This window comes from Octopus sinensis, linkage group LG5 (assembly GCF_006345805.1).
Source record: "Octopus sinensis linkage group LG5, ASM634580v1, whole genome shotgun sequence".
Classification (NCBI taxonomy): Eukaryota; Metazoa; Mollusca; class Cephalopoda; order Octopoda; family Octopodidae; genus Octopus; species Octopus sinensis.
The window spans coordinates 22,331,723-22,349,453 of NC_043001.1; the positions used below are offsets into that span (position 1 = coordinate 22,331,723).

A 17,731-nucleotide genomic window follows, 5' to 3' on the forward strand; every position below is an offset into this window, starting at 1 on the left:
AATTATGCTGTATGCACTATATACATTTATCAACCTTTCGATTGTCATTTATCTTCAACGTAACCAGTAAATATTTATATTTTTTTAATTTTGTAGTATTTTTTGTGGTAGTGGTGGTGGTAGTAGGTGGGGGGTGGGGTTATTAAACTGGAATGATTGGAACTTTATAATTAATTTAATTACTGTGGATTTTGACATGTCATTACCAGTGCCACTGGACTGGCTCCTGTGCAGGTGGCACATAAAAAAAAAATCACCATTTGAGTGTGGCTGTTGCCAGTACCGCCTGACTGGCCCTTGTGCCGGTGGCACGTAAAAGCACCCACTACACTCTCAGAGTGGTTGTAGAAACCCTGCCAGATCAGATTGGAGTCTGGTGCAGCCATCTGGTTCGCCAGACCTCAGTCAAATCGTCCAACCCATGCTAGCATGGAAAGCGGACGTTAAACGATGATGATGATGATGACATATATGAAAAAACAGGGATTTTAATGAAGAGAATGGAGACGAAAAACTAAAACTCTAATAATGATTTTGACACTAATTATTACAACAACCATAACAGTAAAAATATAAAAAAACTGGAGCAGGATTCTGAATACTGACTCATAAACTCACAATAAAACATTGAAAAATAATATCTTGAAATAAAAAAAAAAATTTCAGTGACTTGTGACAAAAAATAATGGGAAAGCAACGATATAAATGAGTGATTAGTTTCAGTGTAGAGAGTGTTTGTCGACATTACTTACCACTGCTGAACAAAGCATTAAATGGCCAGCTGTGTCTAGTTTGTAGTTCCGCTAGAAAGTTCAATATCATTCAAGTTATAGACCAAATCGCTTTGCATAAAGTTAATCAAATACTCATGAAAACACAAACTTTGAAAACAATTTTTTAGTTGTGCAGCAACAATTAAAATTAAGCATTAAATGAGGATCATACACATAATTAAGACATCAAATTAAGATAAGACAGAAAGGTAATTAGTAAAGGAAATTTGCATGGGTTATTTTTCTCTGTATTATAAAATTATTTATTATTATTATTAATTATTATTAATTATTATTAATTATTATTATTATTATTATTATTATTATTATTATTATTATTACTATTACTTGTTACTGTTAATATGATTTAAAAACAGAAATGCAAAAAAACAAAGACGTATATAAACACATTCTGCAGTTATGCCAGTTCAAAAAAACATGGTTTTTCTATAAGCATCCTTTGTGTTCAACATCCTAACATTGAAATCACAAGATATTTTGTTCCTAGTAATTCCTTATTGTATCCATGTCCCGTTAGGTACACAGCCCTAAACCAGAAACATGCGTGTAAACATAAACCTAATAATGACTAGATAAGAAACAAACATTGCTACAGTTGGTAGAGGTTTAAACAAAACATAGAAACGATCTAACAATGTAGTTTTTTGAGAGCAAATGATATATATTATTAAGAGCAAGAATTTATGAAAATCTATTAGAATGAAGATATTGCAGATGGCCTTACTGGTTCTGTTTGAGAATTTAGGAAATACTAGGAGAACCAAAATTTTATTAGTATAAACTCGTGGACTTAGATGCAGTAAAATAAACAATTTTGTTTTTCTATACCAACCAATGGAGGCACAATGGCCCAGTGGTTAGGGCAGTGGACTTGCAGTTGGAGGATCGCAGTTTCGATTCCCAGACCGGGTGTTGTGTGTGTTTATTAAGCGAAAACACCTGAAGCTCCACGAGGCTCCAGCAGGGAGTGGTGGTGACCCCTGGTGTACTCTTTCGCCACAACTTTCTATCACTCTCTCTTCCTGTTTCTTGAGTAACGCTGTGATGGACTGGTGTCCTGTCCAGCTGGGGGGAATACATATGCCACAGAAACCAGGAAACCGGGCCCATGAGCCTGGCTAGGCTTGAAAAGAGCGACGTTTATCGGGTTTTTTTATACCAACCAATACAATTTTGTACATTTACCTAGTAATTCTGGCCTCACCACTTCAACAAGCATGATGAAAGCTATGCTTATCTGATAAGATCAGAACAAGACAGGAATATGTCACTTTCTAATACTGCCTTTTCCTCACCTCATAATTATAACTTATCTTTTAGTCAGGAGGAAAGGTATCTCCTTTGACTCTGAAACTAGTGGGAGGGAGGGAGGAAACTACCCTCAAGCTGGAGACCTGATTCAAAATCTTGCAACAGAGTGGAATTCTATTAAATCAACCAAGATATTGGATGATGGTGTTAATCCAGATGATGGATTAGGTCTATCACTCATATTAACTTTTTAATGTCTACTACATAAAATATGTCAGCACTAACTTTATTATTCAACAAATTAGTTGTCATTGAAGGCCTATTGAATGTACCTGATATTAAAAAATAAGTGAATAGCTTTCATCTACATATAATAACGAAGAAAGATGGGCCATGGATTCACTTTTATCTTGTTAAATAATACTAACCATCAATACTAACTGTTATTAATTTTATTCAATCCTTCTCTTAGAAATCAGTTGATAACAAAGAACAGAAATCTGGAGGATCTGAAGAGCTTCTGAAGAGGATGTCAATGAGAAGAGGTCACTAAGCAGGTCACCAAGATGACCTTAGTCAAAAACACAGCAAAAATAGAATAACCAGAAAATCAGTTCTGATAAAATCCAATCTATTATGTCTAAATATGTCTAGAAGTTTATGATGAAGGCTATAATTTTATTTCCTGTCAAATAGCACCAAAACTAGATTAGTGAGGGGGGAAAGAACTGAAAGTGACTGTTTATATCATAAATTGCTCCATCAATCTAGAAATGTTGATGGATCATTAATTTAAATAAGGAGCACAAAGTAGAACTGACAGTGCCATGGGAAGAGAACATCATCAATGCAGAGAAATGAAAGGAGAAGAGGTACGAAAAACTAATCGAAGGGTGCAGAGAACAGGGATGGACTGTCGAGTATTACCACCTGGCAGTGGGGGCTAGGGGCTTCATTGAAAGAAAAATGACAACGTTATTCAAAAGAAGATTTGTTTTTTCTAGTTCGGAGCTGAGAAAATTAAGAGGAGAGTACAGGAGGCAGTCGAAAAAGCCAGCTTCCATATATGGCTGAAGCGGGAAGACCAAAAATGGTTTTAAAGTCATAACATGCCAGCAGGAACATAACATCACTAGGTGAGACAAGCTGACACTGAATTAGCTTCGCTGATTGACAGGTGATGGTCTCGTTTAGAGAATGCATGGGCTAAGACTACGCACCTTCATTGGTTAGTTAAAGTTGAGACAGTGTCACATGACAACTTGCTGGAGCCTAGCAGCAGGTATTTAAAGGGAAATTTGACAAGACAGTCAGTCGTCTGCTGACACTCATTGACGCTACATCGAAGAGGCCAGGGAACAGAAGAAAGAAGGAGAAAGAAGACATGCACCCAACACCAGAGATGAAAACGCCTCCAAAAGGGGAGGGGGCCACCACGTCAAAACGGTAGAGGAGTAGGGGCCGAAACTGGACGTGGTTCCTCCTGATGATGTCTTGAGCTAACTGGATCTTATAAAGTAGCTGTTGTGGTAGCAGATCACAAAACATGGTTGAAATTCCATTGGTTTTTCAAAGTTTACCATCATTGACAAGATTATCAATGAAATAGCAGGAAGGAAAGGTGAATGACTTAAAAAAATAAAAAACATATCACACAAGTTGAAAATAATGGTTTCAAATTTTGGCACAAGGCCATCAATTTTGGAAAAGGAGAGCAGTCAATTACATTGACTCAAGTGCTCAACTGGTACTTATTTTATCAACCCTGAAAGAATGAAAGGCAAAGTTAACCTCAACAGCATTTGAACTCAGAACTTACAAACCAAAACAAACACTGCTAACCATTTTGTCTGACATGCTAACAATTCTGCTAGCTTACTGCCTAAACCATTTAGCATTTAAACTGGCCATATCCAGCCAAAATGTTCTATCTGTTCTATGTTCAAACTAGCCAGATCTGGACTTCCACATCTATTTTGCAATGTCGCTCTAAAATTAAACAATCACATCATCAAAATCTCAAAGCTGAGATATAATCCATAATTAATTCAAAACAATGTGAATGAACAAGCATTACAGTTGACGGACTAATCTGAATACCAAAGGGTTAAAACAAGTTGAAAATAATGAATTAAGTAGTAAATAATGAACCAATTTTCTAACAGCACACATCCAACTAGCCTCAAGAGTAACAATAATTACCATTAAAAATTCTAATCTACAAATTTCTTTTACCTCGTTATATTCTAAAATATACAGGGAACCGACTTTTGTTAGAATTACGATATTAACCCTTTCATTACCAACCCGGCTGAAACCGGCTCTGGCTCTGAGGACAAATGTCTTGTTTTCAAAAGTTCTGAATTGAAATCTTCCACCAAACCTTAGTCACAATTTATGTTCCTAACACAAGCTTCTAAATTCTTTGTTATATTTGAAAGTAATTGAAAGAAACACAGAGCATCTCAAAATAAATACAGTAATGAAAGGGTTAACTAGACAAAACATGGTTTAGAATTAAAACACTGTGTCAACAAAGAAACACAAACAATTAAAATTTCGCCAATGAAATTTGAAAATATTTATGAAAGTTTATATGCTTCTTTTAGATTGTTCATCAAAACAAGCTTATTCAAAGAATAGCTTTCTAAAATGGACAAATACTTTTGTAAGTGGATGGTAATCAATGGGCTATTACAGCAGCATTAGTAACTAGCAATAAAAAGAAAGCAAAATATGAAATGTGTAAATATATATATACTTACTATTTCAGGAAATTTATAGATGACATATGGTTCATATTTCAATTTTTCCGTATTTAGTCGGAGACCAACACAAATAACATACTCAAATAACTGAGGATAGATTTTGTCAAGGACTCGTAAAGACTTTTTGACTCTTTCACTCTGTTAAATAAATATACAGACAGTAAATAAGTATATATATATATATATGTTTTTTAATGTGTTGTTTTGGTGATTCATAATTAATGAAACAAAGACAACTGAAATAAGAAAAAACATGTAACAATTGTGTAATCAATTAATATGTCACTGAATGCAAGCTATTGACTGTTGTCAGGCATCACAGAGGAGATGATGATGATGATGATGATGATGATGATGTTGATGATGATGGTGATGATGATGATGATGTTGATGATGATGGTATGATGATGGTGATGATGATGATGATGGTGGTGGTGGTGGTGGTGGTGGTGGTGGTGGTGGTGGTGATGATGATGATGATGATGATCACTATCATCACCAATTCCTCCTGTCACATGTTGGACAATTCAACAGGATTCAATGGGTTGGAAGACCATGTTTTGCTCCAATGTTTCAGTTCTGGTGTGGTTTCTACCTTTTCCCAATGCAAACCACTTCACACACAGTACTGAGTGCTATTTTTCATGGCACCAACACCAGTGAGGTCACCTTTTAACTTGTAAGACAAAAAGAGACCCTTCAAATGAAATGGAGAAGAGAAGAGAGGGTGGTGGCTTTATGCAAAGTGTTGCGAGGCTGAAGTATGATGGGAGGAATAGGAAAAAGTTTATTGCTGTGAAAGTCCAAGGTTAGCCTGCATTATATCTGGGTGGACTGGACTGAATGGAGTGGTGCCAGAAGAGAGATTGAGGTTATGGTTATGAGGTGTTAGAGCATACCTTCAAGGTAGCATTTCCTAGAAGGTAATATACAAGAGAGCATAGAAGACAGAAAGATCTGGAAGGATGGGTGAACATTGTAAGTGTGGGTGGGGGAGGGTGTGAGTGATCAACAGGAATAGGAATGGAGGTGGAAGGAGATACATAGGGATGAATGGGGTGAATGGTGAACAAGGTGGATGGACAATGGTAAGAATGAGGGATGAATATCAACAGGAAGTAACTCAAGAGAGAGGGAGTGATGACTGGCAGTATAGAAAAAATGATGATATGACATGAGGCGTTTAGTAACACCACAACTTAAAACAGAAAAATGCAGTCAAAGTTTTGTGACTTTCAGAATGCGATATCTTGGCAAGGAATGAAGTTAGGAAGCTGGTTTTGGTCTTAAAATGATTGTGAAGACCTCCTCTAATCATTCTACCTATATAAAATTGTTTATTCATGCATGCATCTGAAAGATGAAACAATGACTGTGTCTTGCTCATTTTGTAGAATTACTACAAAAAGGTGTATCACATTGCATATTTTAGCCATAATACCAAGAAAAATCATATAGAGACCACCAAAGGTATTATTTATGTTTTAATATACCAAGGTAAGTATTTTTAAGAGGTAAGTAAGACAAGAAAGTAAGATAATAAATAGCCCATTATCGTTATGATGGTAATGAGGAATATTAGAAAATGAGCCATAACACCTCAGAAAACGATACAGGGACCACAACAAAGTTATTGTTTGAGTGCATGTGCTTACAATGGTGTGTTACTAAACTCTCTGGTCTGAGTTTGGGTGAGCGAGCATCATGTCAATAGCATCAAGGTACAATTTTTTTCAGCTGGATTTTCAACCTTATTGCAAGCCTCACCAGTTCTTCCTCCCAACATTTTCGGATTCTAGAAGTCGAGACAAAGAAAATGGCCAGGGTGGTACTTACAACACTCAGTAACTAAATGCCTCGTGTATAGTAACAGGTTCTGCTTTCATTACTTAGAGCAGTGTGGAGGTACAATGGCTCAGTGGTTAGGACAGTGGACTTGCAGTTGTAGGATCGCGATTTCAATACCCAGACCGGGCATTGTGAGTGTTTATTGAGCAAAAACACCTAAAGCTCCACAAGGCTCCGGCATGGGGTGGTGGTGAATCCTGCTGTACTCTTTCACCACAACTTTCTCTCACTCTTTCTTCCTGTTTCTGTTGTACCTGTATTTCAAAGGGCCAGCCTTGTCACACTCTGTGTCACACTGAATCTCCCCAAGAACTACGTTAAGGGTACACATGTCTGTGAAATGCTCGACCACTTGCATGTTAATAAAAGAGCTGTGATGTCACTGGTGCCAAGCTGTATTGGCTTTTGCCTTTCCCTTGGATAACATTGATGGCATGGAGAAGGGAGGCTGTTATGCATGGGCAACTACTGATCTTCCATAAACAACCTTGCCCGGACTTGTACCTGGAGGGTAACTTTCTAGGTGCAATCCCATGATCATTCATGACCGAAGGGGGTCACAACACAACACTTAGAGCAGTAGGAGCATAAAGGAAACAAATACTTTAACTAGGAATCAAACCTGCGTGACCGACTGGGTTCCTATGAACTGAGCACCTTTCTCCACTGTTCAGTAGCAATTCACCAATTTCACAAATACTAATAATGATTGTCTAAACTAACATTGCAAAAGTTAAAATATTCTGAAAAGAAATTACAACTTATAAAAAGCAGGTCAATAATAACTTAGATTCTTGTGGGAAACTTAATTAAAAGGTAAAAAGTATTTAATATTTTCTTCTGATAAATTGAGAGAAGAGAGTTTGGCTGATTCCATACAGCCCTTTCTGTTATTCTTCATCAACGTCATTTAACTCCATGTTCCATGCTGGCATGGATTGGATGTTAGGACAGGATCTGATGGGTCCAAGGACTGTGCCAAGCTCCCTTGTCTGCTTTGGCATGGTTTCAACATCTGGATGCCCTTCTTAATAACATCTTTACAGTATGTACCAGGTACTATTTGGGGGAGGGGGGACACCAGCACTAGTGAAGTCACTATGCAGCTTGCTAGACGATGAACCCCTAGGAGGACAACTTTATGCTAGGAAATGAGGAGTAGAAAGGAGTAAAGTATGAGAGAAAAGGGTTGCAGTGGAACAGGTTTCTTGCTGTAGAGGAGGTACTGGACTTTCTTTTCTTTCTTGTTTCAGTCATTTGACTGTGGCCATGCTGGAGCACCGCCTTTAGTCGAGCAAATCGAGCCCAGGACTTATTCTTTGTAGGCCTAGTACTTATTCTATTGATCTCTTTTGCCGAACCGCTAAGTTATGGGGACGTAAACACACCAGCATCAGTTGTCAAGCGATGTTGGGGGGACAAACACAGACACACAAACACACACATACACATATATGACGGGCTTCTTTCAGTTTCTGTCTACCAAATCCACTCACAAGGCTTTGGTTGGCCTGAGGCTATAGTAGAAGACACTTGCCCAAGATGCCACACAGTGGGACTGAACCCGGAACCATGTGGTTGGTAAGCAAGCTACTAACCACACAGCCACTCCTACGCCTATTTTAGAAGAGAGGGTGGGAGTGACCAGATGGAGCTGGGATAAAAATAGTGGTGTTGAAGTAGCAAGGTGGACATTCAAGGCATGAGGTGGATAGGAATGGGTGAGCCAAAGGGGTCAAGAGTGAGTGGTGGTGGTGTAAGAGATATCTGATAGTGCAGAAAGGCAGAATAACAGAAGGAGGGAGAATGGAGATGAGATGCTCTTGGGTAGGTTGCAGGAGCGGATGGAGAAGAGAGAAGTAGGCATAGTAAATGAGGAGAGTGAGATGTAGGGTGGTAGGGTAGGAGAGATGATTAAGTAGCACAGTGGTGAGAGGGAGGGTGATCAATAAAAGTATGGATGGAGAGAACAGTAATAATGGATGAAGGATGGCTAACAAGTGAAATGATTCTGGAAAGTAGGGAAAATGCAGTAGTTATTAACTACAGAAAGGATGAAAGAGAAATTTAACTGTTGCAGAGACAAAAAGGACCACAGTAATACATTGAGTGCTCTACAATTTCAACGAGTTCCCAGCCCTTTCAATAGAATATATTACTGTTAATGCCTACAATAATATCAATATTGATTTCTTACACAGGCACATGACCTCAAATTTTTATGGGAGTGGAGGGGTCAAAAGATTATATTAACCCAGAAATTGACTAGAACTTTATTTTATTGAGCCTGGAAAGATGAAATACAAAGCCAACTACAACACAATACAGAAATATTGATATAATGGTCTCTAAACTGGCACATATCCAAAATTTTGTAGGTCAAAGATCGCTGTTAATTGAATCAAAACCACTCTAACAATCATCATCATCATCATCATCATCATCACTGTTTTAGCGTCCACTTCTCCATGTTTGCAAAGGTCAATCAGAATTCTTTGAGGAAGATTTTCTACAGCTGGATGTTCTTGCTGTTGCCAACCTTCAACTGTTTTCAACCAAGGCAATACATTTCTATGGCCAAGCATTAGACTTGAAGGACACTGCTTGTATAATGATGATGACACTCATTTACAACATTTGCATTATGTCAAGACAAGGCGATACTAACACATGTGCTCTTGAGCATTCCTCATATTCTTTCAGTATAGTATCGATCTTTTCTATGTCCAAAGAGTCCAACACCATGAGAGTGACGTCTCCTCAAATTCTCCATCCTTCATAGCAAGGATTCTAAACTAAAATATATAAAAGCAAGGAGAGGGAGCATCCTTGGTATACCAAGCGTTCAATACTGAAAAGTTCCAAGAGGTGGACCCTCAATTTGACAACCGAGCTGATTCCACTATATATTGTGGTGATCCAGCCTCTGAACACAGGACCAAAATCAACAGCTTTTAGGACAGACACCAGATAGCAATGGTCCACCCTGTCAAAAGCTTTGGACTGGTCCAAATTGATCGGTGCCCCTCCAAAACCTGATCTATTCCCAACCCATTCTATGATGTATCACATGAGATGGAGATTATCATGGACAGATCTACTGGGGATCACACAGGTTTGTGCACCCCAGATTATACAACTGACAAGTGCTAGCCTCTTGGAAAGCACCTTAGCTGAAATCTTTAACTCAGTATAGAATAGAGTTATGGGCCTGAAGTTTTCAATCACATCCTCCTTGTTCAGATCCATTCTCAGCAACCTCACTACTCCCTGGCTCATACAACTGGAAATGCTTCCATCTGTTGCCGTAGCAACAGGAACAGCAGTAGACAACTGTTAAAACCAGTGCAAAAAGTTCTGACATGTCGGCATATAGTTCATAGGGCAGACCATCCAATCCTGGTGATTTGCACCCCATGCAGCAGCCCAGTACATCCTCCACTTCCTGCATTGAAATCAGCTTCTCGAAGCACTCAATATCCTTGTCCAATAGGTGCGGCATTCTCTCAAGGTAAGTTTCAAAGCCTGCTGTTTCAAAAATGCCACTCCCGGAAAAGAGGTTGGTGAAATGCTGCTGAAACACTGCACTCATGTGTTTGGAATAGAAGTGTACATGGCCACTACAGTCTGTCGCATAACGAATCCTAGATTTGTTTCCATGCTGTCCCTCTGCTACCCAGACCCAACCAATGGCTTTTAAGCCTTTGGGTTTCAAGGCGTGTACCCTATCTCAGACAATACAGCCTTCATGTTTTCCATCGAAGAAATGGTCGAGTGTAAATTCTCACTACTAGCACATCATTTGCAATCCCACTTCTATGTGCCTCTTCTAAGTCACTAACAAGTTTATTTTCTATTCAGTTGTTTTCCAAAGCAATCCCTTGGCTAAAACTAACACCTCTCTGATTTTCCTTTTTAAAGAGACCCACCACCTATTGCTGATGATGACTCTCTTCAATTCCTGTTTATGTAGTCTACTAATCCAGTAACTGAAATCCAGGAAGAACGCATTCAGTCTGATTGTTTTTCCTAAGTTGACTGTAAAGGTCCCAAATTTGTGACCTGAATAGCCAATGATCTGAAAATGTGGGCCACCTATACTATGCCTATCTGCTAGCCTAATAAAAACCCTATGTGACGTGACTCTCACCACAACATCTCCCCCTTTTGAGATTTCAACTTCCATGGGGAAACAAATTTTTTTTTTTTCCAAAAAACTCTCCCCTTTTTGAGATTTTGATTCCCTAAGGAGTTTAATACCTTTTTTTGTTTAGGAATTATTTGTGCTAAGGACAAATAATAAATCCTACCAGGAATAAGACCAAACCTGAGCCAAACAACAACAATAACAACAGCAGCAGCAGCAGCAACATCAACAACAACAACACATTAAAAAATGCATCTAAGTATTTAATAATATTGAATTAACTACCTATATTTTTTTTGCAAAATTCAGGCATCTTAAACTGTTCTAATCACAAAAGATAACATATGTTGGTCTCTACAAATATAAACAAGAAACAAAACACAAGTAAAAATACTCCTTTTAATACAACATGGTTTGTAAACGCCAGCTTATTGGTGTTACTTACCGTTTTAGATTTGATAGTGCTACAATATTCTAGTCTTTTCTTTATTTCTGATTCATCAACCAAACTGTCAGTATCTATAGCAAGAAAACAGAAAGCAGTAAGTATAATATTGATGCCACTTATTTGTGTAACATAACACAAGGATGGTTTGTTCTTTATCTTATCTAAAGAATGGAAAATATTGCAGACTTGAGAAACAAAATGAAATATTGCCATTTCAATATATACTATGGAAATGCAACAGTTTTAAAATAATTTCTTTTTGGTAAATGTTGATTCTCCTGAAGAAATAAAGAAAAAGCACTCTAAACTAATAGACTGCCAAATTAATAGATTTGGGATTTAACTGAACAAGTAATAATAATAATACAATATTTTCATACACAATATTTATTTTAAAAAGTAAAAGATCATGAGAATGAAGTGAAATAAAGATATAAACCTTTGAGAGAAATAGAGGAGGAAAGAAATTAAACTGTTCTGAAGAATAATAAAGAAGAAGAAGAAAACAAACCAATGGAAAGGCAATAAATAGGAAAAAGAAATAGAGAAAATGGGAAATACTACTGGCGGGGGGGGGGGCAACAAGCAAGATAAACATTGACTAAGTTAAACGATAGGAAAAGGCTGTGTATTTCAATGATTGAAATTTTGGGAGTGAGAAGATGTGAGAAACCCTAGCTTACATTCAATTTGATGGTATTTCAGCATTAACAGACATATCTCCCTCCTATTAGTCTGTTACTTGGGGGTTTACAGTTTTTCTATTTCATTGCTCAAAATAATCAATAATAAGGCTACACATGGACATATGCACACAAGTGTGCATATGCACAAACACATCGGACACGACTGCTTGAAAGACTGCCAAGAAAAAGCATTATAACTGTATTCATCACTTTTCTAGAAGTTTCCAATCTGGTGAAATCAATGCAGTTGCTGTTGTATTTAAACTTTTGTAGATCAATGACTGGTAGTGAAAAAATGTGGGCTACGAAAGAATTCAAGAAGACCAGAGCGATTCAGGCGGTGGAAATACAAGGGCAAAATGTAGGGTTTGGAGTAAGGGATCCAAACACAACAGAGCTGACAAGATGATTAGAAGTGGATAAATCAAGGGGTCTAAAACAAAGATGGCATGTAGGTTTGTTAGTTCAAAGGAGAAGATGTAGTAATAAGAATAAAGAGAGCAGAAACATCATATATGTGAGTGAGCCAGTGGTTGTAGTCTGTTGGTGAGAGTCTTTTGCCAAATCAGTTAAATTCCTAAATAAAGCAGTCTTGGATGCTTGTATGTGTAGCACTTCTCAAGTGTGACATACAGCATTGCATATTTTCATAAACTGGGACAAATAGATACACAGAAAGGAAAAAAAAATTAAAGAATTTGGTGAAAATAACAACTGACTCTAACACATTATATGACAGTAATGGAAGGGATGTCAGGAATAGTTGTCTTTTTAGACTGGAATAAACAAAACTTTTGTGTGTGTGTATAAGACAGCTTGACAGCTGTGAATATGTAGTTTGGAAAAATGTGAGGTTGGTTAGTAAGTTTGGGAGAAGTTCTGTTGTATATATATATATATATACAGTCTGTAACTTCAAGCAATTCAGGTAGTAAAAACTTTATTTGTAAGAGTGCTTCTTACAGAGCCATCTGGGTTAAGAAATAGTAAGTAGAAAGATTCTGCAAATCATGTAGAGACCCTTATGGCAACTGATGTAAAAGTCTGGGTGAAAGTTAGCATGCACAAAAGCAATCATTGCTCTCTAGATGGTCATCTTGCAGGCATTGCTGTAGTGGACAAACACCTCCAGCTATTCTCAGCAGTAATGTTCACTTCTGCAAACTGCAATGCAGTTATACAGGTGAACCATCAGGATGGGTTAGGTTTGGTTGTATGAAAATTGTGGACAAACATGCTTAGAAATATGGTTTCTTTATCTGTTTCAGATTGATCTAAGGTAAAGCACATTAACTGCCAATGCATAGAACAAGCAGAGCTTCAACCATTTAGGCAGAATTGTCGAACAGAAAGAGTATGTGAGGCAAACTAACTTCATTAGTATGTTTGGAGAGTAGGTGTGACAGTCAAATGTGTAAGGAAGAACTATTAACTGGTGTAGACAATTCAGAAAAATAAACAATTTAGTATCTGCACCAGTGGTGTTAAGACAATCAAGAGGAATTATATGCATTGAAATTGAAGTTATTTTTGGATAATGACTTCAGAGATGCTTGAAGTAGTTGTCCTCAATGTAGGGTGGGAGACTGGCAAACATCTTATTTCTTTATTGCCCACAAGGGGCTAAACATAGAGGGGACAAACAAGGACAAACAAAGAGATTAAGTTGATTACATCGACTCCAGTGCGTAACTGGTACTTAATTTATCGACCCCGAAAGGATGACAGGCAAAGTTGACCTTGGCGAAATTCGAACTCAGAACGTAAAAACAGACGAAATACTGCAAAGTATTTCGCCTGGCGTGCTAACGTTTCTGCCAGTTCGCCACCATAATGGTGATTTGGGGGAATTCAAAGAGTGACAAAGATAACAGATGAACTTACAGTAAAGGGAAAGAGAGTGCTTGTAGCAGAGTAAATAGAAGTCTTTGTTGCTGATGTTCAGCGGAGAAAGAGAGAGAGAGAATGGAATCTTACATTGGAACAGACATCATCTTTCAGAGAGAAGTTGGAATATAGCCTGGATAGAAGAGAGAGCTTAGAGATAAAGCATGAAAGACTTGTCTCTCAGTTGGAGATGGTTCAAAAGATCAAGGTTGAACCGAAAACTATGAACATTTGTGTAGTCAACAATGGAATGTGTTAAGGATTAATAACAAACACACACAATTTATGTTTAGAACTGCAAATGAGAAAAAGAATACTCAATACTCAAGAGTACTCAATAATGGAGTAAATCAACAGATTCATACAAAACTGATGATTTATTCTACAGCTGCACAGAGTTTTAGAATGAACAATGAAGTCTCATAAATATAAAATATATCTTTTATCTTTTATCTGTATCAATACTTGGGCTGTGGTCATGCTGGAGCACTGCCTTGAAGGGTTTAGTTGAACAAATCAGTTCCAGTACTTATTTTTTTCAGTCTGGTACTTAATTCATCAGTGTCTTTTGCTGAACTGGTAAGTTATAGGCACACAAACAAATCAACACTGGTTGTTAAGCAGTTGAGTCTGGGGAAACACACACACACACACACAATATATATATATATATATATATATATATATATATATATAATATATATATATATACACAAAATAGTAAATAAATGGCACAACTAAGTACCGATATTTACTGGAAATAGCGAACGTAAAAATACGACGCTAATGTATAGCTTCACCGCGTATGTATTAGCAAAAATGCGTGTGTGCAACAAACTAGAGAAAATCGTCTTACCTCCAGGGAGAACATCTGAAAGATGAAATACCTGGAAAAGGATAATGTGGGACCTGCAGGTTTCAGATTTTACAAGATATGTCTACCACCCATATCTTATTCTATCTTCATCAGCCAAGCATATACCATGACAAAATCTACGATGTTACCACATTAATGCTATTACCCTCGACTGAAACACCGAACGCCAACAGTACGGAAAATGGTGAAGAAGCTTCAATAAATTAGTAATGCAATACTAGAGTATCGCCTTCCAGTAAAGAATAGCCCGTGAGGGAAAAATACATATATGCTTGGCTGATAAAGATAGAACAAGATATGGGTGGTAGACATATCTTGTAAAATCTGAAACCTGCAGGTCCCACATTATCCTTTTCCAGGTATTTCATCTTTCAGATGTTCTCCCTGGAGGTAAGACGATTTTCTCTAGTTTGTTGCACACACGCATTTTTATCATCATCATCATCATCATCATCATCATTTAGCGTCCGTTTTCCATGCTAGCATGGGTTGGACGGTTCAACTGGGGTCTGGGGAGCCCGAAGGCTGCACCAGGCCAGTCAGATCTGGCAGTGCTTCTACAGCTGGATGCCCTTCCTAACGCCAACCACTCCGAGAGTGTAGTGGGTGATTTTATATGCCACCGACACAGGTGCCAGACGAGGCTGGCGAACGGCCACGCTCGGATGGTGTTTTTATGTGCCACCGACACAGGTGCCAGATGAGGCTGGCAGACGGCCACGCTCGGATGGTGTTTTTATGTGCCACCGACACAGGTGCCAGATGAGGCTGGCAGGTGCCAGACGAGGCTGGAAACGGCACGCTCGGATGGTGTTTTTATGTGCCACCGACACAGGTGCCAGATGAGGCTGGCGGACGGCCACGATCGGATGGTGTTTGTTACGTCCCCAAAGCACGGAGGCAAGTCTATGCGGTACTGGCTACGGCCACGTTCGGATGATTTTTTGTGTGCCACCGGCACTGGTACCACAAAGATACAAATTCCATTTATGTTCATCTATTTTGATTTGTTTTGATTTGATTGATTCACTTGCCTCAACAGGTCTTCACAAGTGTCACAAGAAGGAAGGTATGCACAGGTGGACTGTCTACGTCGCGGGTCTCTCGGATGGTGTCTTTATGTGCCACCGACACAGGTGCCAGATGTGGCTGGCGAACGGCCACGATCGGATGGTTTTCTTGTGTGCCACCGGTACTGGAACCACAAAGATACAAATTCCATTGATGTTCATCTATTTTGATTTGTTGATTTTCACTTGCCTCAACAGGTCTTCACAAGTGTCACGCGTGTCACACACTTGCCTCAACAGGTCTCCACAAGTGTCACACACTTGCCTCTGCCTCAACAGGTCTTCACAAGTGTCACACACTTGCCTCTGCCTCAAAGGTCTTCACAAGTGTCATAAGAGGGAAGGTATGCACAGGTGGACTGACTACGTCGCCGGGTCTTTGGATGGTGTTTTTATGTGCCACCGACACAGGTGCCAGGTGAGGCTGGCGAACGGCCACGATCGGATGGTGTTTGTTGTGCCACAGCACCAGATGGTGTTTGTTGTGCCCACAGCAGGAGGCCAGTCGATGCGGTACCAGCTACGGCCACGTTCGGATGGTTTTCTTGTGTGCCACCGGTACTGGAACCACAAAGATACAAATTCCATTGATATTCATCTATTTTGATTTGGTTTGATTTTCACTTGCCTCAACAGGTCTTCACAAGGGTCACACACTTGCCTCAACAGGTCTCCACAAGTGTCACACACTTGCCTCTGCCTCAACAGGTCTTCACAAGTGTCACACACTTGCCTCAACAGGTCTTCACAAGTGTCATAAGAGGGAAGGTATGCACAGGTGGACTGACTACGTCGCCGGGTCTTCGGATGGTGTCTTTATGTGCCACCGGCACAGGTGCCAGATGAGGCTGGCGAACGGCCACGATCGGATGGTGTTTGTTGTGCCCACAGCACGGAGGCCAGTCGATGCGGTGGTACTGGTTACGGCCACGATCGGATGGTTTTCTTGTGTGCCACCGGTACTGGAACCACAAAGATACAAATTCCATTGATGTTCATCTATTTTGATTTGGTTTGATTTTCACTTGCCTCAACAGGTCTTCACAAGTGTCACGCGTGTCACACACTTGCCTCAACAGGTCTCCACAAGTGTCACACACTTGCCTCTGCCTCAACAGGTCTTCACAAAGTGTCACACACTTGCCTCTGCCTCAACAGGTCTTCACAAGTGTCATAAGAGGGAAGGTATGCACAGGTGGACTGACTACGTCGCCGGGTCTTTGGATGGTGTTTTTATGTGCCACCGACACAGGTGCCAGGTGAGGCTGGCGAACGGCCACGATCGGATGGTGTTTGTTGTGCCCACAGCACCAGATGGTGTTTGTTGTGCCCACAGCACGGAGGCCAGTCGATGCGGTACCAGCTACGGCCACGTTCGGATGGTTTTCTTGTGTGCCACCGGTACTGGAACCACAAAGATACAAATTCCATTGATATTCATCTATTTTGATTTGGTTTGATTTTCACTTGCCTCAACAGGTCTTCACAAGGGTCACACACTTGCCTCAACAGGTCTCCACAAGTGTCACACACTTGCCTCTGCCTCAACAGGTCTTCACAAGTGTCACACACTTGCCTCAACAGGTCTTCACAAGTGTCATAAGAGGGAAGGTATGCACAGGTGGACTGACTACGTCGCCGGGTCTTCGGATGGTGTCTTTATGTGCCACCGGCACAGGTGCCAGATGAGGCTGGCGAACGGCCACGATCGGATGGTGTTTGTTGTGCCCACAGCACGGAGGCCAGTCGATGCGGTACTGGTTACGGCCACGTTTGGGTGGTTTTCTTGTGTGCCACCGGCACTGGTACCACAAAGAATACAATTCCACTGATGTTCATCTATTTTGATTTGTTTTGATTTGATTTGATTTTCACTTGCCTCAACAGGTCTTCATAAGTGTCACAAGAAGGAAGGTATGCACAGGACTGACTACGTCCCAGGTCATGAGGGAATA

General features: G+C 39.5%; 2 protein-coding genes across 3 annotated transcripts in view; one reads left to right on the forward strand and one right to left on the reverse strand.

Moving 5' to 3' along the window:
* LOC115211742 (probable methyltransferase-like protein 15 homolog) overlaps window positions 1-2,908 on the forward strand; it is a 73,512-nt gene extending 70,604 nt beyond the window's left edge. Inside the window, exon 6 of the mRNA XM_036503215.1 lies at window positions 2,518-2,908. Within this exon, the coding sequence (XP_036359108.1) occupies window positions 2,518-2,598 (81 nt within the window). The 3' untranslated portion in view covers window positions 2,599-2,908. The remainder of the gene's footprint in view (window positions 1-2,517) is intronic.
* Window positions 1-17,731, reverse strand: part of LOC115212358 (DENN domain-containing protein 2B-like) — a 133,135-nt gene that overhangs the window by 44,525 nt on the left and 70,879 nt on the right. The window contains exons 5-7 of one of the 2 annotated variants that reach the window (XM_029781230.2): window positions 11,254-11,327; window positions 4,811-4,951; window positions 753-803 (exon numbers count right to left, since the gene is read on the reverse strand). In XM_029781230.2, coding sequence (XP_029637090.1) covers window positions 753-803; window positions 4,811-4,951; window positions 11,254-11,327 — 266 coding nt within the window. The remainder of the gene's footprint in view (window positions 1-752; window positions 804-4,810; window positions 4,952-11,253; window positions 11,328-17,731) is intronic. The other variant, XM_029781231.2, reaches the window with a different exon arrangement.